This window comes from Aulonocara stuartgranti, assembly GCF_965226115.1.
Source record: "Aulonocara stuartgranti genome assembly, chromosome: 4".
Classification (NCBI taxonomy): domain Eukaryota; kingdom Metazoa; phylum Chordata; class Actinopteri; order Cichliformes; family Cichlidae; genus Aulonocara; species Aulonocara stuartgranti.
The window spans coordinates 22,423,542-22,447,863 of NC_138942.1; the positions used below are offsets into that span (position 1 = coordinate 22,423,542).

Consider the following 24,322-nt stretch of genomic DNA (forward strand, 5'->3'; position numbering starts at 1 on the left):
ACCAAAATTCCTGACTTGGCTAAGTCATTCATTAATGTCTCAGCAGTTGTTCTTTGCAGAGTCTTTGAAATTTTTTGCTTCTTACCTCTGCCAGGCATGTTCGGTGTTGCATGGCTCTCTTTGAATTTCTTGATAATCCTTCTCACTCTAGTTTTCGGCACTGTGATAGCTTTGTATATCCATCTACTGCTCTGTGAGCATCAACAGGTCTAAACTGGTTCTTTTGTTTTTGGCATGATGCTTTCTCGAGCGACAGCTCAAACCCTTGCTGAAGATTTTATATTGTGTGTAAATTGAAACATAACCCACAGTTTTAACTTGATTTTACAAGCACTGAGCATTACAAAGGCAAAGCCCATCATTTCACAGCAGTGGTTTGTGCTATGGCTCAATATAAAGGTCAATTTTTCAGGGGGGTAATAATATTGACCCCGGTCAAAATAATTCCTTCAAATAATTACTTTCTAAAGATAACTAGTATTTTTTTTTTTAGAAATGCAATGTTGAACATCCCTTACTGTGTTAAAAAAAGAAAATATTGAAAGTGAATTAAATTTAAAATTTAATTAAACTAAACAGAAACCCTGGTTATCCATGTGTTCTTATATATTCTACTGTCCATTGGACTGACAAAGTCTACATTGTGTATCGCCCTCAGCAAATAACTGTAAATTACGAACAGGTCACTTGTCAGATGTAGGCTATTGGATCTCCATTTATGTGTCAAATCAATTCTGAAAGAGGATAAAGTTGATTATCTGATGAGGCAGTCACGAGTGTATAAACTAGTACACTTCAAAGATCTGGTATCGTCGATAATAAATAGGAGGTCATGCTACAAAAATTGGTTTTATTTTTATTCCTGCGGCGAGGGAATGTACAGATGGGTGGAAAAACTGTAACGTGCTGCCAACAGCTTAAATGTACCTTAGCACTGATTCTCCAAGTCTCTGGGACTCAACTGGAGGGAAGAAAACTGCTTTACAGTTTTTTCTGAATGCTTAAACCCTAACTGTGATTCCTGTAGCACAATCTCTAAAACTATTCAGACTTATAGCAAAACCACTCACTGAGTTTGCAAAACTAAAAGCACAAAAACTGCTTTGCACTCAGTTTGCAATTTTGTAACACACACTTTGCAAAACTGTAGGCACAATTCACTGCACAACACTCAATTACCAAATTTCCAACACACTCCTAGCAAAAGTATACACATGTATGGCTATCATTAACACTAATTTGCCAACTGTCTGGCACACTTTCACATGTGAAAACTTTTTTAGATAATTCGTTCACTTTGCAATCTGCCTAAGCACTATAATACAGGTAAGCTGTGTGTGCGGAGTACAATGGAGGGAGCAGAAAGAGTGAGAAGAAGAGGAGGCCGAGGAAGAGGACGTGGAGGTGAAGAAGTAGGATGAAGAGGACGACAAGGACAAGGAGGAGCAAGAGGAAGACGAGGAGGGGGGAGAGGAAGATGAGGAGGGGGGAGAGGAAGGGTAGGAAGAGTAAGAAATAGAATTGCTGATGACATCAGAGCTACAATAGTGGACCATGTAATCAACCGTGGAATGACCCTGAGGGTAGCTGGCCAACGGGTCCAGCCTAACTCGAGCCGCTACACTGTAGCAAGTACCATAGGGACATCTTGAAATGAGAATCGGTGAGTACAGTCACTTCGCACAAAGATTTGTAGCACTGCCATATGCCAATGAGAAACACACCAATACCATTGATGTAAAAATACTGAAATTGTTACTTTACAGAATTGCTAGATGACCAGATGCTGGGGCAGAGGAAGCATGTTCACTGCAGACCAAGTAACCCATATAGTCATTATGGCGGTTGCAAATAATCCTATACTTGGAAATGAACACTTGTGTTTGTTTTGATGTGTTTGAATAAACACCAGTACTTGAAGTTTGGATCCCTCTATGCTTATGGATCTATGACAGAAGTATGAGCTCAAACTGACATAGCCTACCTTGTGCACAGAGAAAGCAAAAGCCAGATGTGTTTTGTATTCATACCATCAGTGTGCAGTTGGCGCATTGTGTGCTTAGTAGATGATGGCTTGTGTGTACTGTTTGATACGGAAACACCATTTTTACAAAGGTGTGAAGAGTTAATCTAGCTGTGTTTGCTTTTGCAAGAGAACTACAATGTTTTGATGATTGGGTGACAGGTTTTCTTATTTGTGTGAAGAGTTTTGCAAAATTAGCCAATAGTTACAAAAAATGTGCTTAAGCAATCAGAAAAAACTGTAATAATGTATGCTCAACAGGGGTTTTATCCTGAACCAACCTGTGTTTTTATCCGAGCTTTGAGCATGTTTTCCACTCACTGTGAAGTTGTTTGCTTTAGACTTTGCGTGCCTCCCACTTGCTTCTCTTTTTACCAATGTGAGATACATCATTGCTTCAGTATTTTGAGCTTAGAAGATTTTTATTTTATTTTATTTTTTACCAAAGTATAATCACAAGGTCCATTTGAAAGACTGAGGAAATCCAAATTATGCTCGAGGACTTGTGTTTGTTGCTGATATCATTGACTTTGTATATTTTAATAAGTGGTCATCACTGGTTGTTCCTGCATATTTTTATCTGTTGCCCCTAAGTACTCCCAATTGCTTTCATTTATTGGTATCTTACTGGTACTATAAACCTAGTTGTAATATAATTATAGCTATAATTAAGTGCTGATAATCTCACTACACTCTTCAAAGACTTTATTAAGCACACCTTGCAAGTACCACATTGGACCACCCTTTGCCTTCAGAACTGCATTAATTCTTCGTGGCACATATTCAACAAGGTGCTGGAAACATTTCTCAGGGAATTTGGTCGATATTTGGCATGACAGCATCACACAGTTGCTGCAGATTTGTCGGCTGCTCATCCATGGGGAAAATCTTCTGTTCCGCCACATCCAAAAAGGTGCTCTACTGGATTGAAATCTGGTGACTGTAAACCAGTTTGAAAAGGTTTGAGCTCTGTGACATGGTGTTTTATTCTGCTGCAAGGAAGTATCAGAAGATAGGTGCACCGTTTCCACCGAAGGACTGACATGGTCAACAACAATACGCAGCTAGACTGTGGTATTTTAACAATGCTCAGTTTGGTTTAAAGTTTGAAATGAGAGAACTGATGAAGACTTACACCAAAGGTTTGTGACCCTTGTTTCCAAGTCAGAAACAGTCCTAGTTAAGCTACTACACAACATCAGTGACTTTGTTAAACGCAGATCAGTCCAAATATTGATAGTATCACTACGAACGCTGGTATTAGTATTGGATCGCGTGATAGGGTCGATATCTTGTTTCTATCCTTGTTTCTAAGTTCAATATGTAGATCTTAGAGGATAACCCGTTTGTGTTGACTGTCACATTTATTTTATTTATTAATTTATTTATAGTGCATTTAAACAACAGAAGCTGACCCACAGTGCTTTCAAGACAGGCACATTTACATTGTATGTCTCCAAAACACCCAGTTTCAAAATATATGAAAAGCTGAAAGTTGTATTTTATTGTATTAACTAAGTATTACGGAAACTAAAAATCACAGTGATTTAGTGGTCATTAAAATGTGTTCAGAATTTTCAAACGGTGATGATTTAGCTCATAAATCATAACACACTGCTCTTCCCTAGTAAGTTGCCTTTACAGGTTAAAAGTATCAATAGTGGTATATATAACACTGGGACTCTATTTAGTTGGTATTGGATGGATGCTAAAATTTGTAGTATGGCACAGCACTACAAGAAACCAGCAGGTGGGCTCTAATCTGAGCAATGAGCCAATGAGAACATCAGCAAGAACCAAGGCATCATACCTAGGTAGGTTAATTAGTGCAAAAATAATTCATGTTCAGTAAAAGATCACCAGCGAAGATTTCAGGCCAAGCCTTTTGTTTTTGTCTGCATTAAAAAGCAAGAAAAGCGAAAAAATCCACTCCATGTAGTTTATTGTACAATAATAACATTATATTAACATTATATTTTTCTTTTGCACTGTAGGACCTATGGTGTGCTCTACTGTAGTTTTCCGGAAGGATTGATTGTGTTGGGGGAAAAAATGAATGGAGGGGGCCGCTGCTGTCAAAAAGAAGATTAGTCTTGACAAAAATAAGAATTGAAATGGTGTAACGTTTCGGGAGTGGAGGGTAAAATGTGCTCTCTCGCTCATTTGTGATATAGCCCAACTGTGTGGGGTTTTTTTTTTTTTTTGACTGAGCCGCTGCCTGACGGAGCTTTAGCGCAGAGAGCAGGGGAGAGAGAGGGAGAGCGACAGACCGACGGACCGCCAGTCCGTCCATCTATCCAGCTGCCCCTGCCTCTGCAGAAGCGCGCAGGCACACACGCTGACTAAACGCCAGCACGCTCTCTCTCTCCCCCCCCCTCTCTCTCTCTCTCACACACACACATGCGCGCGCGCGCGTACGCGTGAACGACAAGAATCGTTGGGAGAGGGTCCCATGCACGGCTCGCAGGCTGCCGGAGCCTCTGCTGTACTGGTCAATGTGCGTGTGCGTCTATGTGCGCGTCCGGCGTCTGCATCTTCCCCCTATGCGCTCCTCTCCTCCCGGGACAGGAATAACGGGATACGGGGAGCTCCAATCGCACCGAGGCAGGTTGAACCCCCCCCCACCCCCCACCCCCCCACAATGCGCGGGGCCAGTGGAGATTGCAGTGGAGAATCAGCAGCACAGGCGCACACACAATGAAGATTGGATTACAATGTTTTTTATTCGGAGCGGCGCGCTTGTGAAGTGCTAAAACGGGGGATTTCATTCATTCTTTTATTTTTCTTTCTTTCTTTTTCTTTTCTTTTCTTTTTTGTTGGACACGCTGGAATAATTCATTGCGAGAGAGTCGTTGATTTTTTGTTCACCCCCCCTCGCTCTCCTGTTGTGCAGTGTTTGTGAGACCATCAGTGGCTACATGGTTTCTCGGAGGATAGAGGGGACTGTTGCAATGCCATCTCGCACCACTGTTTTGGAGCTCTGTGGAAGGGAGATGCTGTAAGTACTTTGCCGTATCTCTTATTGCTCTCCGAAAATGGGTTTTGATGATCATAACCCCCCACCCACCCCATCTCCCTTGATCGGCGCGTGCCACTGGCGCCTTTTTGTTTTACCCACAAGCGTCCCTCATCCAAAAAGTGCGGCACCACACCGCAGGGACACGGCGCTCTAAATAATAACTAGAATAATAATAAAACAAGATCAACGTGGATGAAGACGATTAAAGGGAGTCGGTACGCAAACAAAAAAGCAAACTCTGCAGTCCAGCCTCTCGCGTCAAGCGCTATAATTTCCTATTAATTTACACTGGCGCAGTGAGCGGAGCGCAGGCGGCTTCACGCAACACACACAGAAACGCACACACACACACACACACACACACACACACACACACACACACACACACACACACACACACACACACACACACACACACACACCAGTTTATTCCCTTAACTTAAATTCATTGGCACACCTAGAGCTATAATCTGTCAGCTCGGCTATGAGGAAAAAAAGAGAGAAAAAAAAAACAGCTTCTTCGGCTGATCTTTGGGGGCTCGTGCACTCCTCTTCTCCAGTTTCTCAAAGTATAACCACCGACACAAGAAACCGAGCGTGTTTTAGCCGATAAAAACAAAGATGGATGATTGAGCGATGAGTATTATTTTATTCAGAGGTTGGACAACACGTTTTTTTTTTTTTTAGTCATCCCAATTGTTGGCACAACTTCTAGCTCCTCTCATCCCGCATCAGGATGAACAGTCATCATACATCAAGGAGGCCTGTAGTTAATTTCTTTTTAAAGTTGTAATTTAAAGAAGGGAGATGCACATCGTGCCTGTTCCAACCTTAAACTGTGACACGAAGTGAGAACGAGCTCAAAAAAGAGAGAAAAGAAAGCTCTTTCACTGTGCGAGGAGCGTCTCAGCCAAGAGTGGGGGATTCAGGCCCACTTTCGCTTTCACCAGTAGGGGTCGCACTTGTATTGTATTGGCTTCACTGAACCAAACGGGGAGATCCAAATGAATTTACATCTACCCCTTCCCAGCACCAACGCACACACATTCTCTCTCTTCCTCCTGCTCCCTCAGTCACGTTGTTAAAGCGCAGTTCTATCACGGAAAAGCTCTCTCTCTCTTTCCCTCTCTCTCCCTGCATCCAGAGGCTGCTGCCCATGGAAGGACAAGCCAGTTTTTTTTTCATGACATCAAAAGGATCAAATGTATTAAAACCCACTACTTCCATCCAGGTAGAGTCAGGCCTTACAGTGCACGGTTGAAGGGTTTTCCCCTCTCGTGCAGGAGTGAAAAACGTGAACGTTTGCTTGCATGTGTGCGCCCAAACAGCTTCAAAGTATTGTTGCATGCCAAACAGGAGCAACAGCAGACACAGGGGAGAAGGGAGTCAAGAGAAAATGGGGAGTCTGAGAAGATAAAAGAGCGGGAGAGCGAGATCTTCTCTATGTGTTTGAGGGAGAGAGACAGGGAGATAGCGGTGATTGATTTTTAATGGCCCTTTATTTACATATAGATGAAGACAGAATTAGCAGAAGACAGCAAGAGAGTGATTCAGTTAGAGGATACCCTCTGACAACTTTAAAGTCGAGCACAGAGCAGATTTCTCCTGCACAGCAGTGTCCGTGTGCTTCGGATTCATCAGTGCTTTTCACGGGTGAATAACACCTGAAATCACCTCTGACTCTGGCCTTCGGGGATGGTTTAGGAGAAAAGATTGCGTACTTATTGGGCGAAACCAGAAACACCACGAGATCTGGATCTCTTTGTGATGCCACAAGGCAAGATCAAGTAGCACGTGAACCTACTCATGGATCTAAATAGCATTCTTCTGCAGATGTTTTACCCATCGTGCCGATCACAGCACGTTGAAATTGCAAGTGAGAAAGAGAGACGCTGCACTAACATGGGATTACTACAGGCTCCAGAGCAGGAAGCAGAAAGTGACTGATGCAATTAGCACTAAAAGAGCCAAAAGTAAATGAGTGAGGTGTCAAACTATAATGTGAATTCTGGTATAATGAGGGGGACAGGGGGGCGGCTAGGTGTATATTGGGGCATCAGGTGCATGGATGGAGAACAAAGAAGCAGAGAGAGCGCACAATTGTGTTCACATCCATTATAAGAGAGAACACAAGCAATCTCATGTCTTCCTTTGTCTCTCTCTCTCTACCTCTCTTGTGCCCATACACTCAGTGGGTTTGCAGGGAGCTAAAGAGGTATGCGCAGTGGGCACACAACACGGTGAAGCCTGAGTGGTAACAGACGATTACTTCCACTGGGCTTCTCACGGGCGCTCATGCACATGTCAGGGCACACAGAGCAGATGGCTGGGGCCTGAGAGAGACTGGATGAGAGAATGACTGGAAAAAAAATGGACAGAGGAATGAGGTGACAAAGGAGAGGAATATGAGGGGAATATGGGGAATTGTGTAGCAAAGTTTGAGGAACTGTGTCTAACAAAAGGCACATTATGTCAGCAAGCTTGTCAGCTAATTTGCCGCGCCTCAGCTCAAACAAAAAATTGGCCCTGATTACATTGTTATGGTTATTTGGCAGGTATTAGAGCAGCCCCCAGAATCATTAAAGATATTATACAACTGTTAGTCTCCATCGAGAGAGAACTGATTTGGCAGTGTAAACTGAAATCTTGTCAGCTAATTTGCAAACACTATACTTCCACAGGTTTTGGTGAACTGGGTTTAGCAGCATTTTAATGAGCATTTTTAAAAAACAATGTAGACCTTATATGTAACCACCGTGACTTTTTCAGCTTCTGCAATTTAAAGGAGCCGCTTGTTTTGTTGGAGCCTGAAGTGACTATATGTAGATAAGAGGGTGGGGTGCTAAGCTATCAGATAATGCTAATGCTAATGTAGCACAGATATTTCCACGAAAAACAGTCAAAAGGGAATCAACAGCAGAGACACAGCGGAGAGGTCCTGTTCAGTGACTCTGATTATTCAAAGTCAGGCTTCAGGTGCCTCTGTTGAGACACCTGTTGATCAAAGCGGTCATGCCCCTTACTCCTGCAAATAATAACAATAAATGACCCCCCCTCCCCCACGGAGTTGTTATGACTAATTTAGGGTTGTGAGGCTGGGGCCTTTCCCAGATGTCATAAGGTACATCCAGTCTGTCATGCAGAAAGGACCCAGGCTGGATTTTTTAAATCCAAAGCACTTTACTATAAGGCAGGAGTGCTAACCACTACATCACTGCCTTGGTACACTGACAATGGGGACCAAAATGGTTAATTGTACCAGGCTGTAAACATGCTTTTTAATGCTATAAAGTTTGGCATTTTAACATCTGTGCATCTGTGGAGAACAATTCACTTCTGAAGCGGTCACTAGAGTTAATACAGTTTGGGGATTCCTTTGTTGGCTTCAGTTTCCAAATTGGAAGGTTGGCCCTTGGTCTCTTAAGGTAGCACATTTTTGACTCCTCTCCTTACACACTCATGCTAATTATTAGTTCTTATAAACATGAGAATTTAAAACTCTTTGTGTGTTTAGCAGAGGCTTCTTTTTGATACGGGTGTTAGATGACAGAAGGTGAAATCCATTGGCCGGTGAAAGAAAAATAGCTTTACTACAGTCTTATTTTTGGAAAAAATAGTATCCAATCTTCCTTCGCATGCTTAGTTCGTATGCAAAGGAAAGTAGACCTATAAGTTCAGCAGCACATTGGTATTCATACAGTTTCCTTCTCCTGGTGTCTGTTTTTTTCAAATGGAAGAATCTCATTTTAGAATGAAACTCTTGAAATAGAAAAGGACAGAGGGATAGAGAACCTGGGGAATGAATGAAATTAGTTGCAAAATAATAGGAGAAAAATTGTGCAGGGGGAGAGAAAGGGAAAACGAAGCAGAATTATTTTAGTATTTAGCTATTGTTGAATTATTCTTTGTGTAATTGGGCACAGTGTTACAAGTATGGGGTGGGGGCAGGAAGAGAAACAATACAGAAGGGGGGGGGGGGGGGACATCCAAATGCAACCATGTTATTTACTGAGTTTAAAAAGCCAATAAATAAGCTGTAGCATTGTAAAATGGTTAGATTCTGGTGCAAAGAAACAGCTTTCCCCTCATTAAAAACTGCTTTGACAGCAAATATGTGTTAAGTGTCTTATACTGCAACAAATGAAAGTTCCTCTTTGTTTGATTCCAGCAGGGTAGGCCATCTTAGCACCCAGACTTTCACTGTGAAACCTCTATGGAGCAATACCTGCAAAATTGTAAATTGTGTTGCATTATCTTGCTGAAATAAGCAAAGCCTACCCCCAAAAAGGCTAGTCTGGACTGTAAAATATGCATCCGTCCATTTGCTTCTGCTTATCCAATTCAGTGTCTTTGGGGGGCTGGAGCCTGTTCCAGCGACTGTACCATAGGGTCGACTATGAGTATAAAATATGTTGCACCAAAACATGAATAAATTGTTTAGTTTCAGATCTTGACAGAGGAAAGTGGAGAATATGTGCTGGGAAACAAAAAGGAAAAGGAAAACCAATACTGATACAATATTTTTTTCCTTGAGACACCCAAACTGATTTCTCTAACATTTAAGTGCATTTATTTGTGAGGCCATAAAAAGGTAATATGACAGCAAAGTCGTGGATTGTTTGTTTATGCTCTTTCTCACTCTGCTTGTTGCGGTTGTGGTGTTCCAACAACATGCGCCAAGAGAGAGAATCTCGTAGTTCCCTCTGGTGGACAAACTCAAACATTTTTGCCTTAGAAATGCAGATACCATATTTCAACAAACTGCTAATATCGGCTCATATATCCACCCTCATATATCGGTCAGACTCTAAAGAAAAATGACAAATGGAGAATAATGGTTTTGAGAATACACACAGTGCCTCAAGTTAGCTCAGTTTGGTAGCAAATGGTCGAGATGGCATAAAGATGCAGTATGAAAGATGAAAGTGAGGACAGATGGATAAGTGAAGGTATGAAGTGATGAACGAAGTCACAGATGAGCTAGTGAGGGATGGAATGAAAAGCATGCAGTATTTGGGACACTCTTGTAACGCATACATACCCACACATCCATGCCCTGGGTTGTGGCATAGCAAGAATCACACTTATCACCCTCAGTATCAACCACTCTGACCGTGTAAATAAATCATAGAGTGTGTAAACTATGTTAATCTAATTTTTATACCACGTAGAAGATAGCAGAAAGAACAAATGTGGCCACGGCGGCACATGCAATTATATTAACCGTTACATAAAGATAATGCAGCTTGAATTATTGATGCATGTGAAACCTAGTTGCGTGCGGATCGGAAATGTGGGGTTTGTGACCGTGAAGCACGAGGGAATTGCGGCCGTGGCTTAGCGAGAGAGATTTTTTATTGCCGAAGTGTCTGCGTGGAGAGCGTTCTGTGATTGAATATGTAGAACAAGAAATGAAATGATACCTATAAAAGTGCCTCACTTTCTTATTGACGAATCACCAAGAGTGAAGAATTGAAATGAATGCGCGCACGCACAGGGAGGATCTGTTTTGTGCCTCATGCTCGTGAGGAAATAGCAGTCTGTGTGTGTGTATGTGTGCATGTGTGAACACTAGCCAGTAGTATGGATGCGCCTGCCAAACATCATTTACGGTTGTGGTGCCAAGAAACGGTAGCCTTTGTGTGACGACAAACTGCCCAATACGATTTGGCTGGGGGTGCTCTCTCTCTCTCTCTCCCTTTCTTTCTGTATTTCTCGCCCTCTTTTATTATACCACTTTTTTTCTGCCTGCCTTGCTTTACTTCCTCTATTTTTTTTATCCTCTACTGCTTTTCTCATCGCCCCAAAATATCCCTGTACTGCTGCAGAGTTGTGACAAGGAAACGAAAAAACCAAAAAGACCACAACACTCTTTTGTTTGTCAGATTTCCACGGCACCAATTGGAACTGAAACATAATCTTGTCATCCTCGACTCGCCTGTTTCTATAAATACCATATTACACCGAATTGGTGCCATTTTGACCCTTTTTTATGAAACTGGTTTGTGCTGAGTCCCGTCGCTGTGGCTACTCAGAGCAAAGGCTGCGTGTGCGCACTTTCCCTAAATCATTTTCCACGACAGATGCTGCATCTCATGAAATTGTCTAACAGCTTGCTATCTGTTTTGTTTTATGTGTGTGTGCATCATCTAAAGAGAACACGAGAAACAAATACTAACAAACAAATACTAATATTCATGCCTGCACGGTGCACATTTATAGAACAGTGTTGTTTTAGTTAAGAGCATGTCCACCAAAGCTCCGTGGAGACTTTCCAGACTGTGTGGGCTTCATAAGGCCTCTAAATGGTGAAACTTAAGACTGGAATGCTGTTCTTTAACAGATTCTGCTCAAGTTCTCTTCTGAAAAACTGTATATGTAATCTGCTCCACAGGTAATGTTACACAAACAAAATTCAGTTCAGTTCAATTCAATACTGAATTGAAAGAAATACTTTTAATAATCACAAAAACACTTGCCTCATGGTGTTTTATATTATAAAGACCCTACAATAGTACAGAGAAAACAGAAAAAATCCAATAATCAGATGAGTTCTATGAGCAAGCACTTATTGACAGTGGGAAGGAAAAACTCCCCTTTAACAGGAAGAAACCCTGGCAGAACCAGGCGAGCGGAGGAAGGAGAAAAGAGAGCAAAAATGAATAATAATAACAAACAACTAAATGATGGAATAGAAGCTTTTGCTAATTGGATCAAACTGTGACTATCGAGCAGCACGGTGGCATGGTGGTACGGTGGTTAGCACTGTTGCTGCACAGGAAGAAGGTCCTGAGTTCAATTCCACCATCAGGTCTTCTGTGTGGAGTTTGCATGTTCTCCCCGTGTTTGCATGGGTTCCCTCCCACCGTGCAAAGACATCTAGCTTGTGGGGATAGGTTAATTGATTAATCCCAATTGCCCAAAGGAGTGAATGTGGGTGCGAATGGTGGTCTGTCTCTGTGTCTTAACCCTGCGACAGACTGGCGACCTGTCCAGGGTGTATCCAGGGTGTCCATGGAAGCTTTTGCCACCCTGTTGATTGCTTTCTATGCTATTTTGTCTTTAATGTTAATGGTAAGAGTGTGACCTCACGAAGCTGTGCTGCCTCTGACAACAGCACGCTGAACAACAGCTCCTGTGAATCAGTTATGCACCAGCGGTCTCCGCACCCATGCAAAAACGTAAGGGCCTGTCAGTGAATCCATAAATCGTCAACAATACACATGGACGCATTATGTGACCATATGTTTCATGCCTTTCTGAGCTCGCTCACGCTCTACTGTTCAGCACACCTGCTCATAAGTCTTAGAATGCCTGATGATGTTTTATGTTTGCTGAGCACTGGCTTTTCAAGTAGGCCGTGAGTGCTCTCTCCACGGGGGAGGGGTTGCGTAGAAGCGATGATGTCGCTTCGCTTTTCTGTTCGATTTGTGCAGAGTAGCTGTGATCACCATCTAACCTGTTAGTCACGTTGGCACACACAAACATTTGTTTTCAGCGAGGTGCCCTCGATCGCCGTACTTCTGCCCCTCCGTCAGAGGCATGCGCTGTGTAGCGTCCCATGCTATTTGCAAGACTCGCCTTTTTGTATTGGTCTGCTTTTTTTTTCTTAGCTTTATTTAGTTTGCTTCATATTTACCTATGGGGTACAAACTAATCTCTTTGTGAGTGTATCTGTGTTAGCAACATTAGGTTTTTTGATGGGTTTCCATACAACTTGAGTATTTTGGAAAAGCGCGTCGGTTCAGTGAGGCATTTAATGAAAACCTGGGTGTGACCTTTGCACCCAATAGTTTCATACACTGTTTAACTTTTATAGATTTTTTTCAGTGTCTTCTAGAAAGAAGTAGAAAGAAAATGCCCAAAAAGTTTTTGGGATTTACCTACCTGGATGATTGAGCATGCATCAAAACGTTTGTGTATGTTTATTAAAATAAGATATTTTAATATTTACCATAAAATTAATCAAACTTGTAATGCAAAAAAGTTGACTTGATATAAGGTTTCAATGCTTATTGATCTATAGGATTTCAAAAGAGCGCTTAGCAGTTGGATTAATGGAATGATAAAAAACAATGTGGGCAGGGATGGAGCGTCATGTCCTCTTAGGAGCCGAGGCCTATTGCAGGATAACTAAGAGATGGTTCAGGGTAACCTGATCCAGGCCAAACTGAGGAACGTTTTAAGTCTAATCTTAAGAGTAGAGAGAGTGTGTGCGTCTTGAATCCAAACTGGGAGCTGGTTTTACAGGAGATTTAAATTTAGAAAAGTCAATTTTGGATTAAACAGGGAGTCAGTGAAGAGAAGCTAATATGGGAGACATGTGCTCACTTTTTCTAGTTCCAGTTATTGCTTTCGCTGTAGAATTTTGGATCCAGTGAAGGCTTCTTATGGTAATTTAAGAACAACCTGATTATAATGGATTATGGCAGTCCACGTAAAAAAATCACAAACTAGTTTTTCAGCATCACGTAGTGTTGGGCATGGTGGCGTCTAGGGTGGACCTAGCGTCTCACCAAATAATAGCTGGGTTTGATAAGCAGAAGAAAATGGATGGATGATTTGAGGTAAAAACAAATTGCAGAAACATTGTTGGCTTCTTTGTAATGATGTCAGTAAATCTGGAACCCACTGTGAGAAAAAGCTAAGTAAGCAGAAGGTACTTTCAGCTGCTGTCTCATTTTCCAGCACTTGATTTGGCACAAACTTTACATCGAATGCCTATCTTGATACGACCCTCCCATTAATCCATGCTTGGGACTGGAGTTAGGGTCACACTAGGTGGATTAGTGTCCTCCCAGATATGAACCAGAGATCTTTACTGAATAAGGCAAATGTGTTAACTGCTATACCACAAGTTAAGCTAATGTAAGCATAGGTGGGTCCAGTATTTTGGCAACACCTGGTTGCTGAGTGATAGCCTGTTCCTCTAGCTGCCAAAAGTATTGAATTTATCCTAAAAGGCTATTGATGTAGTGCTTTTCTACACAAGAAATTGTCCACGTAGTAAAAATTTGGTCAGCTCTTGACAACACAATTGACCAGAACGGTCAACTCTAAGACTAAACATTGATACTTTTGTTTAGCAATTATAATGTTTCCCATCTAAGTAGCACTGAACTAAAAGTTATACTGACTATGTTGGTAAAAAGAAGTCCAAATGGAAGACTGTTATCATTTGTTCTCGAGCCATGATGTTTATGTGACAAAGAGCACTTTTGGCTGCCACTTCTCATATTTTATGGTAGATAAAGTTGAACTGAATGATCCTCAGTCTGCCCACTGTTACGTCAGCCTCTTACGCACATGTACATGCACACATTTTTATTTGTCTGCTCTGCAAAACACTGCAAATAATGGCATAGCTGAAAGTATCTATCTGACAGTTTGTCTATTATTGTCATAGAAATCCTTTTGTACTGTAAGCTGAGTAGCGTTCTTTGCCGATTGGCAAATGTTGGTTTATTACACTATAAAAATGTCTTGTTGCCTTTTCTGAATACTGAACAGCTTGCTCCTGAATCATCTGATTCTTGCAGTCGTGACCATAAAGTTTATACTTGTTAGTCATCTTCTTTTTCTTTCACCCCTCCACAACTTCCTCACAAGGCCATCTCCCACCTCGCAGGGTTTGTGTTTAACAAAGTTACTAAGGAGAAATGAAGACGAAAAAGAAAGTTCCTACCTGAACGTGTGGGGTTTAAGAGCTGTGCATTAACAACTTATCTGTGCTTTTTCTCTCCCTCATCGTTCCACACCTCTTTCTCTCTCCAATCTCATTCACGCTTTGATCTGTCTTCATCCGTCTCTTTCACCCCTCAACTTCCTTTCATGTAGGGGATGAAGTGGTTTGGCAGTATGTCCCTCAGCAGCAAAAGAAGTAAGAGGAGGAGTAGAAGGGGCAGCAATCGCAGCTGTAACGGCGGAAGTAATAGCACGCTGCTCTCCCTGGCTCTCCTGGTGGCGTTGACCATGAAAGCCGATCCCGTGGCGGCTCAAAAGCAGCGAACTGGTGGCTCAGAAAAAGTGCCGGTCCTGAACATTGCAGTGATCCTGGGACGCACGCGCTACATCTCAGACCGGGACATCCGAGCGCTGTGGAGCAAAGAAGACCCCATCGATGTCAACGTGGTCACACTGCTGGTCAATGAGACTGATCCAAAAAGCATCATCACCCACATGTGTGACCTGATGTCAGGAACCAAGATCCACGGCGTGGTGTTCGGGGACGGCACTGACCAAGAGGCCATCGCCCAGATTTTGGATTTTATTTCCTCGCAGACGCTCATACCAATCTTGGGCATTCATGGAGGGTCGTCCATGATCATGGCTGACAAGGTATGGAGAAGTAAACTGATGAATGAAAGCCAGGATGTAGAGTGAACGGAAAGATGTTGTTGTTGATGGGTGGACGCAATAGTGAGCAAAGTATATGAGAAAAGACTGATGGTTAAATTGCTTGGCTTTATGTGATTTGCCAAAAGTTGCGGCTTTTGGGTATTTTACTGTTATAACCATCAACAACTCGTGAAATCAAACTCTTGCCGAGTGAAGGGAGTTCTCACCAAATAGCTGCACCTCACAAAATATCATCAGTTGGTATCTCGAAAAAGAAGCTGCAGAGCCAGGGTGTAGATGGTAGAAAGACGTGTGGAGGAGCGAAAACAAGGTAGGAGGATGAGGTAAGTATCTGCAGGAAAGTGTTGGAGGACTGGTTTGGAAGGAGAAAGTATTTAAAAAGAGCAGGAGAAAGGACAGAATGAGGGATGTAGTGACTAAACAAGAGAAAGGCGAGGAGAGAGAGCGAGAGAAGGAAATGTGAAAGGAGTGGGTGTTGCCGTAGCCTGGCTAACACTGACTGCGTGGTGCGGTGTGCTCTAATCTGGGAAATCTCCATTCATTGTGCAGGATTCCCTCAGACATGGTGCTGGAGTCTTGATTGGTCCCCTCATTTGAATAAGCAAAGCCAGTCTCATCGAACCCTGAATAGGAGCAGATGAACAGCGCATGATTGTGTGGTTTCATGTGTCAGTGCTTAGCTCCTGGAATTTGTCATATTTGCCAGATTGTAACAGAGGGAGCGGGGCAAGATGAGAATTGTTATGTGGAGATAATAATTTCATCATATTAAACTGTTAAGGGACACCTTTAAGAAAGCAATGCTTTATGATACAAGTGAAAACCTATATCGCATCATCCAGGTGAGCAACAACGGTTTTGTCCAAAACAAATTCTTCCCTGTACTGTAGCTCAGTAATTGGGAGCTTGTTGAGTAGAACTGAACGTCATTTATAAATATATATTACCACCTTCATTAGTTTAGAAGAATCAGAACCAGAAAAGAGGACAGAAATGCACATGTGCGTAGTAATAAACAAAACGTACGTAGTGATGTTGAGCAACATTGATACAATAACCTGCCACAATCATAGAATTTAAGGTTCATCACTGCAGATAATGGAGGAAAACTGCTCCTCTGTTCAGTGTGTTACAATAATGATGCCATTCTGTGTTTTAATGCACTGGTTGTCCATGCACTGATGTCACTGGGTATTACAGCAGTCCTCGCTCCTTCTTGATCACCGAATAAACACAACATATCCAGAGAAAACATGTCTAAATATGTACATTTGGTCATGCACAGATGTTGGCTGAGGAAGGCAGAGAGTGATCTGTCTCTGGACGTATCTGGAGCGGTGGCTCTGAGAGGTGAAGCATACTGTTACTCAAGGAGACAGGAACTAGAAAAAAAAGCTGCAAAAAGCACACAAACACAATGAAAGTGTCATAAAACACAACGGAAACAGAAAAAATGCCATCATAACTCACAAAAAAAACTTTTACAAAACATGCCAGAAGTGTTTTGGGGAGACAATAACATGACGGAACAGCTGCGGACATGACAAGCTTCCAGTAAGTGTCCAATACCAAACAAGTACCTACAGTATTATATGAATCATGCATTTAAAACACACGACCTGCATCTTTTTCTATCTGACAACACTGATGAATCCACTGCTTATTTTAAGTGTGTCACTTCTGTCACTTTAGTTGTTGTTAGATCACATTATTGTCTCCCCAAAGATACTTACATTGTGTTTTCTGAGGTTTCAACTTCCATTTTTTTTTATATAACTTCCACTGTGTTTGTTGTGTTTTTTATGGTTTTGACATTTTCTGTTTGCTGGTGTTTCCTTAAGTCTGAGTGTGTTTGACCTCTCATACTGCTGTCAGGGACTTCGATGAAAGCCTGACCAGCTTTATGGTGTTAGATATATTTTTGAACATCCGCATGCCACTGTTAGCTAATCTGTGATGCAGTGCCTTGGTATAATTGCTGTAAACCAATGAAACTGTTATGCTTGTGTCATTAGTGCTAATGTTACTCAAGATTACAGCTACACTTCCTCTGAATTCTTTCATTTCCTTCCCCATCCTAATGGCTGTAGTGTGTCTTAAGTCTTTTCTACCACTTTTCTGTAAACATTTCTCTCTTTTCAAGATCCTCTTGTTCAAGAAAATCTTAAATCTTTTGGTCCATTTGCCCTTAAAGGAAAAGCGTCAATCTTCATGTTTTATACCATTAAGCTATCTTCCTCTAAAGTAGTTCAACAGATTTTCCACCAAATCTGACCCTGTGGTCCACAATAAAACATGCAGTTTGGTTAAGACTGTAGAACCTCTCAAAGATTATCTTGTTTATTTACAGTAAATATACAAATGTCTTAAAGGTACTGCGGTAATGGTTTATTGATCCTGTAATGCTAGATGTGGCACAGTTCTAAGAGATAGGAGGGATGGAGAGAAGCAGATAAGTGCTGCAGGAGAGGGCTGAGGAGGAGGGAGGAGCTGTGAGCTGGAATAGAGTAGGTGGAGAGGGGATGCGGAGAAATGAAGGGGTAAGAGATAATCCCTCTTTTTGACCAGAGGTGATGTTGAGTGGAAGGGAATTACTGAATGTCCTGATTGGCACCTGCCACACTCCACACACACACATGCACATGCACACGCACACACACACACACACACACACACACACACACACACACACACACACACACACACACACACACACACACACTTAGATGTGCTGCCTTCAGGGTCACAGGACATTACATTGACTTACATTTATTTTCTGTATTTTTACTCAAACCCAAACTGTAACTACTCCCTGCTTAAGGCCTCAGTCACACAGGTCTAGAGACATGTTGGCAACCACCAGTTGCTAGGCCAACATTAATATTTCCATACAAACTATGAGTGACAAGCAGCAATGTGCAAGTGACTGATGAAATGACAAGGTTTTTGGTGCAGCACTGCAAACCTCTTTGCCACTGGTTTTTTAACAATTTTTAGCAACCTTCACAAACCATTTGGCAAACAGTTTGTGAATACACAAATTTTCCACACACCCACTGATCAGTCTATAGGCCTGTACGATGGGAACTTTAGCAAATGATTTCACAGTGACTGTCACCAACCTACAGCAAACCCTTCAACCGGTTGGGGAACACAACTTTTTCCTGATAATCAGTGTTAGCAAGGCATATACCAAGTGGTATCTAGGCCTGCTAGTAACTCTAGCTTAAACTAGACTTAACCTTAGGCTAGACTTAAACCAACTCTTAACACCAAACTGCAATTATTTTTGCTACGGGGACAGTTCTCTACATTTTGATTGTGTAAATAGATTTGTGTCTCCACAACACTGCTAATAGAAGTATACACTAGACTTGTAGTCAAGATCGCTTAAACCAAGACCAAGACAATACCAAGACCAGAGGGTATCGAGACCAAGACAAGACCAAGACCAAGACAGACCGAGTCAAGACCAAGACAAAGTCGAGACGAGACCGAGTCCTAGACAAAAAAGTCTTTAAACTGCAGCTAGATGCTGCTTCGTTTACAGGTGTCAGCCATATTAATGTGTTTTTGCTTTCGCACAGCCCTCCTCACCGCTGTCTACTGTCTCACTCAATTACTGAGAGGACAGACGCACGCTCCACTTGACTGCCGCGTCTCTCACCCTCTCTGGTTTTCACATAATAATATTATCCTATATCCTCGCATGTGATTGGCCACAATATGGAGGGATTGGAGCATAGCTGAGCCACTGTGTGAGAGCTGAGCAGCGAAAGGAAATTAAGTGAAGAGCCGGCTCTCGCTCAATGGGAGTCGATTCTTCTGATTTACTACAAAGCACTCTGTAAGCACGGCTCTTAGAGCTGACGCTTTTGCGCATGACACATTATCGAACGTTACGTTGTGTGTCATGGATACTGTCGATCTGAGACAGCAAGACCAACACAACGAGACCAAGACAAGACCAAGACCGAAGTCCGCCGAGACCAAGTCAAAACCAAGACCACGTAAAAGTGGTCTCTACTATACACATCATATTAGGAGAAAATATTCCACTTTAAAGTGCTCATCACAGCACTTTGTCTTCTCTTTGCTTTGCCTTGCACCTTTTGTGTAATTTAAACCTACATACTGCTCATTCAAGATGTAAATAGTCCTTATACATTAGATATGATGGACTGTATGCTCCTTTTGAGTTAAAACCTAGTGACTTACATAATATAATACATTTTCAACTCAGTCACTACATTCCAAAAAAACATAGTTAAAATTCATAAAATTCTTTGTTACTCTCAATACTTTTTTATGTATATTTTTGGTGTGCAGAGCTATAAATTGTTATAGAAGTGGTTGGACTGGTTTAAAAACATTTTCTCATTGTGTTTAATAGGAAATTCAGGCTTGAAGTTTGACCAGAAATGGTTTTCTGTGCACTTTAACACATGTTAAGGGGCATCATTTAATATACGATGAAGACCCTTACAGACTTTGCCTCTGTGGTTTCCTCTCATTTCATTGCAAAGGTTATATAATGTCTCACCCTCTGTAGTTAAAGGTTTATTTGGCTACCTTAGTGAGTAGCCGAGCCTCCGTGCCGCCTTCTTCCAAGCAGATTTCTGCTAATCCTCATGTGAAATATGAGGTGAAGCTCGCCTCCAATGATTATGCCTCGTAAGACCCTCAGTATGTTTGTCTGTTCACGATTACGCCTCCGCGCTTGTATGATGTGTGTGAAAATTCCCTGCGTATACGTTACATGCTTTAATGCCTTTGCGTGCACTTTACCTCGTGCGTGTATGTTTCGTTTGCCTCGAGGCTAAATCTCTTGGTGCTGTTGACTCCCAGTCAAAGACATTTCCACGTTAGCCTCTGGAGAATACCATCTAAGAGTTTCCCCCTGTAATACTCAGAGAGCAGGCAGGACTCAAAACGCAGACTCAGATTGTAGTTTGCTGAGTTTATTTTAAGTGATGCAAAAAAAGGGATCATTTACAGTCTCTATGCAAAGTATCCAAGCCGATGGTCCAGTGGATTCCACTCTGTCCTTAGGCTTAATAGCGAAATAGACTTCTCTCTCCAACTCACACTCACAAATCATCATCGAGGAAAACAGGACAGACTCCTGGACAGAAGAGAGAATGGTGAGAGGCGGGCATGTGATCAGACTTACAGAACCGAGATGAGTATCTACTGAGACTGATTTGTGGCTCAAGTGCTGATTAAGGAATGTCCTCCGTATCTGAAGGGAGCCGACTAATTACCAGACGAGAAGCAGGTGAGTTGATTGTCGCAGGTGTGCCAAGCTGGAGGGCGGGGACCAAGACATCCCCGCCTCTGAACAGTCACTGCGCTGTTACCACATAGACCCACACATAAACAAACAGAGAGACAGAGAGAGAAACAAAGACACAAAAGGAACCTAACAACAACAAACAAGACACCCTGACCCAGAAACTCAGAGACAGTTAAATAACTAAACTATGGAAGCCCGTTTCCGCCAATAAAAAAACAAAAACAAAAAACAAGTATCCATAACTCGAAATTTCGAGTTATTTTCTTGAAATTTCGACTTATTAACGAATTAGCTCTGCCAATCAGTAATCTACGTGAATGAGGTCACTTTCTTGTTACCCGGAAGCATATAACGCAGAGTAACATGCACTCAAAACCGGATCGCAACAAATTGGTGCTTTTGCGAGTACGTTTGCTGATAGTAACGCCATCTGATTCGGCTAATAACACAAGGATTTCATCATTTTTGAAGCCACACTGAAAACACTCAGCAATGTGTGCATTCATGACTGGATGTAATACCGGTAGCTTAGCATTTGTACCTGAGGGCTTCAGCTTCCGGGTAACAAGGAAATGACGTCATTCACGTAGATTACTGATTGGCAGCGCTAACTTTTCTCAAAATTTTGAGTTAATAAGTCCAAATTTTGAGAAAATAAGTCAAAATTATGAGAAAATAAGTCGAAATTTCAAGTTATGGAGCCTTTTTTTTTTTTTTTTTTTTTAGTGGAGGAAATGGGCTTCCATACTAAACTGTACAAAGCTTAAGTTTAAATCATTTTCTTAACTTAAATCAAACAAACATCTTCGTATACATGTTTGTTTCGGGGCACGAAAGACCCAAAACAAACATGTATACGTTTCATTGCGCTCTCACTTTCCTTGTATTCATTGTTTCCATTTTCTGCTTTCTCCACGTGTTGTCCCTCGATCCTTTATCCCATCGCTCCATCCTGCTGTCTGTCTTTCTTGCTTGTTAATTAGATGAATGTTGCAGTATCTCCACGCCTTGTGGTACTCCCTCCCATACATTCCACAGCCTTTGTTGAACAATGCAGACTTGCCTGTATCGAAATGAATACATTATTGATTAAGGAAAGAAACGTCTTCCCCTGCTGCAATCTAAGCAACTAAGCTTGACTGTAGCACCCTAGCAAACTTAGATAAAAATGTCAGAGCCCAAGTTTTTTTTACTAAATTTGCGGCGTTTTAGTGTCACATACTTTGTCGTTCCTTTACCAGTTTTAAGTGTTTGACTAGATGTCTGACCTAACTCGTTGACTGGACTAAATAATAGCAGCTGGATTGTGTTGGTCACGAAGCCTTAATTATGTATTCCCGAGTCTTGTCTGTCCTGACTCTAAGCTGTCGCATCGAGTCTGAGCCGTCTGATGTCTTCTGTTGCTTCAGCTGCTTTCTTTGCTTTTTTCTTTCCTGTTTTTCATTTGTAGAGCATGCCACATGAATTAAACCATGGTCTGTATGCACCAGATGTGTTAGCAGTGATGGGAGATGTCCTTCCCTGTTTTGCTTCTTGAAGAAAAGACACTTTACTTCTTAATTAAACAGACAGTGTTCAAAGAGTCAGAAAATTTGTGTGTGTGTGCCGTCTATATTGTTCCTCATAAGTCATGGCCTTCCTCTGGACACAGAGGAAGGCCTTCCTTTACACACACACACACACACACACACGCACGCACGCATGCACACACACAGCTTTCACGTAAGCATTCATCCCTAGAGCAGCTGTCACTTCATTTACATGGGTTGATTAATTAATATTTAAGCAATTTAAACAAATGAATGAACATTGTGCTGCTGCGCAGTGAAGCACGTATTTCCTATTCTACATGCGTTCAGGAATAAGGCTGAGACTCTCAGATTAGCCTTCAATCACCCTCAGTTAAATAAAAAGCTGGTTTGAAAGCCCCCATTCAGACTGAAAAGAGGCAGCTGTTGGCTCTAGACTGACTGTACCTATGACCACCTGTGTGAACAAGAGGCCTGGTAATCCAATGAAATTAAATCTGGCATGGTGTCTTAAGGTTAGCGAAACTGGGCTGAGAGTTGTTTTCTCTTGTTTTTCTCGAGCCAATCAGTGGCGAGTTACGTATCCGGCTTCTGACATCACTGTCGGGTAGCGGTGGCTCTGGAGACAGACACATAATTGCAGTGTTTTTGGATCGATTCCTGGCCTCTCTTGTCCATATGACACTGAAGTACAAAAACAAAAGCATCCAAAAAAACCCAGAAACAACTGACTAGTTGCTGTAAAGAGCTTTGAATGGAAGTCATTTACAATTTTAGCTGCACAACAAAGCTGTTAGAGGTTCTTAGTCGGCTTCCAATTCATTATTGCCACATTATTAAAACAAAAACAAGTTTAACTGATTCTCTTTGGGATACTGAGTTAAAATCAGGTCTGCATTTTTCACTGAAAACACAACTTACACAAAAAGAGCGTGAATAAAGTGGCATAGCCCAGGCGAGTAAAATATAAAATGACGAGAGAAAAATCATTCAATGGGAAGAAAATTACACAAAAGAAAGGAGCATGATAAAATTGTGAAAGTTAAAATACATCAAAATAAAAACAGTGTTACCTAAAATAACAATGCCGTTTAAAAAGGTGCTTTAAAGTTAAGTTAAAATATATGAAAATCCAGAATATATCCAAAAGGTCAAAGGTTTACAGCTTTTTGTTAACCACTATTTAACCCCATAAGTGACAAACAAATAAACAGATTATGTCCATAAATGTTTTGCTATATATTCAAATGCTGAAGGTAAACCTTAGTGTCCACCTATTAATATTATTGTTTCTCTACAAAGGCTGTGTTACCTGTCTGAATAAGTGTAGTTTTAAATTGCAAATTGAATAGTTATTTGAGGCTTTAGGTTTTACGTTTCAGGACTTGAAAAGAAAAAATCAGGTCCTAATTTTAAAAGGTTTCAAAATAAGTTAAATGCAACAGCAACAAATAACATATTACACTGTCGTTTATTCAAACAAGACAAAGCCAATATACAGAGGCAATTTGTGAAATATTAAGCACATCCTTACAGCTTCTATAGAAATTAATAAGGGAAGTAGCAGACAGCCGCTTCTACTCAAATTATTCTACTGAATAATTGATCATAAGGAAGTATGAACACCTATATGAAAGGCAGAAGTTTTGTCAGTTTGCTGGTTTGGAGCATTTATGTGTGTGACAACACAAAGCCAAGAAAAAGACCAAAACAAAAAAAAGACTGAACCAGTATAACTCGTTTGGACATCCTGCCTGGTGTAAGCCCCTTGCATGGCAGCACAGCTAAGCTGGACAAACCACAAGACTTCAGGAACAATCTCTTTCAGAAGGACAAAACTAAGGTGGAGATCATATGTCCATGATGTTGTGGTAACTTTGTGGATGTGTAGGGGTGATGGTTGGGGCACTTTGCAGTCACTCAGTTGACCATGATCTTCTCTGGTTATCAAAGTAATCTAGAGTCAAATATGAGGACATCTGTCCGACAGCTAAAACGTGGCTAAAACTCGGTCACAGAACAAGACAGTGATCCCCAGAGCAACAGCAAATCTACAACAAAACGATTGAGAAAGAAAAGAATCAAAGTGTCCAGAC

At 41.6% G+C, this 24,322-nt stretch overlaps 1 protein-coding gene and 1 long non-coding RNA gene across 2 annotated transcripts in view; one reads left to right on the forward strand and one right to left on the reverse strand.

Annotated features, from left to right (window-relative positions):
• The first annotated feature begins 4,484 nt into the window (after positions 1-4,484).
• grin2aa (glutamate receptor, ionotropic, N-methyl D-aspartate 2A, a) overlaps positions 4,485-24,322 on the forward strand; it is a 170,167-nt gene continuing 150,329 nt past the window's right edge. Inside the window, exons 1-2 of the mRNA XM_082529530.1 lie at positions 4,485-5,021; positions 14,880-15,380. Coding sequence (XP_082385656.1) covers positions 14,883-15,380 — 498 coding nt within the window. The 5' untranslated portion in view covers positions 4,485-5,021; positions 14,880-14,882. The remainder of the gene's footprint in view (positions 5,022-14,879; positions 15,381-24,322) is intronic.
• Positions 20,367-24,322, reverse strand: part of LOC309704415 — a 356,545-nt gene continuing 352,589 nt past the window's right edge. The window contains exons 4-5 of the long non-coding RNA XR_014276259.1: positions 20,666-21,760; positions 20,367-20,526 (exon numbers count right to left, since the gene is read on the reverse strand). This is a non-coding gene — a long non-coding RNA (uncharacterized lncRNA). The remainder of the gene's footprint in view (positions 20,527-20,665; positions 21,761-24,322) is intronic.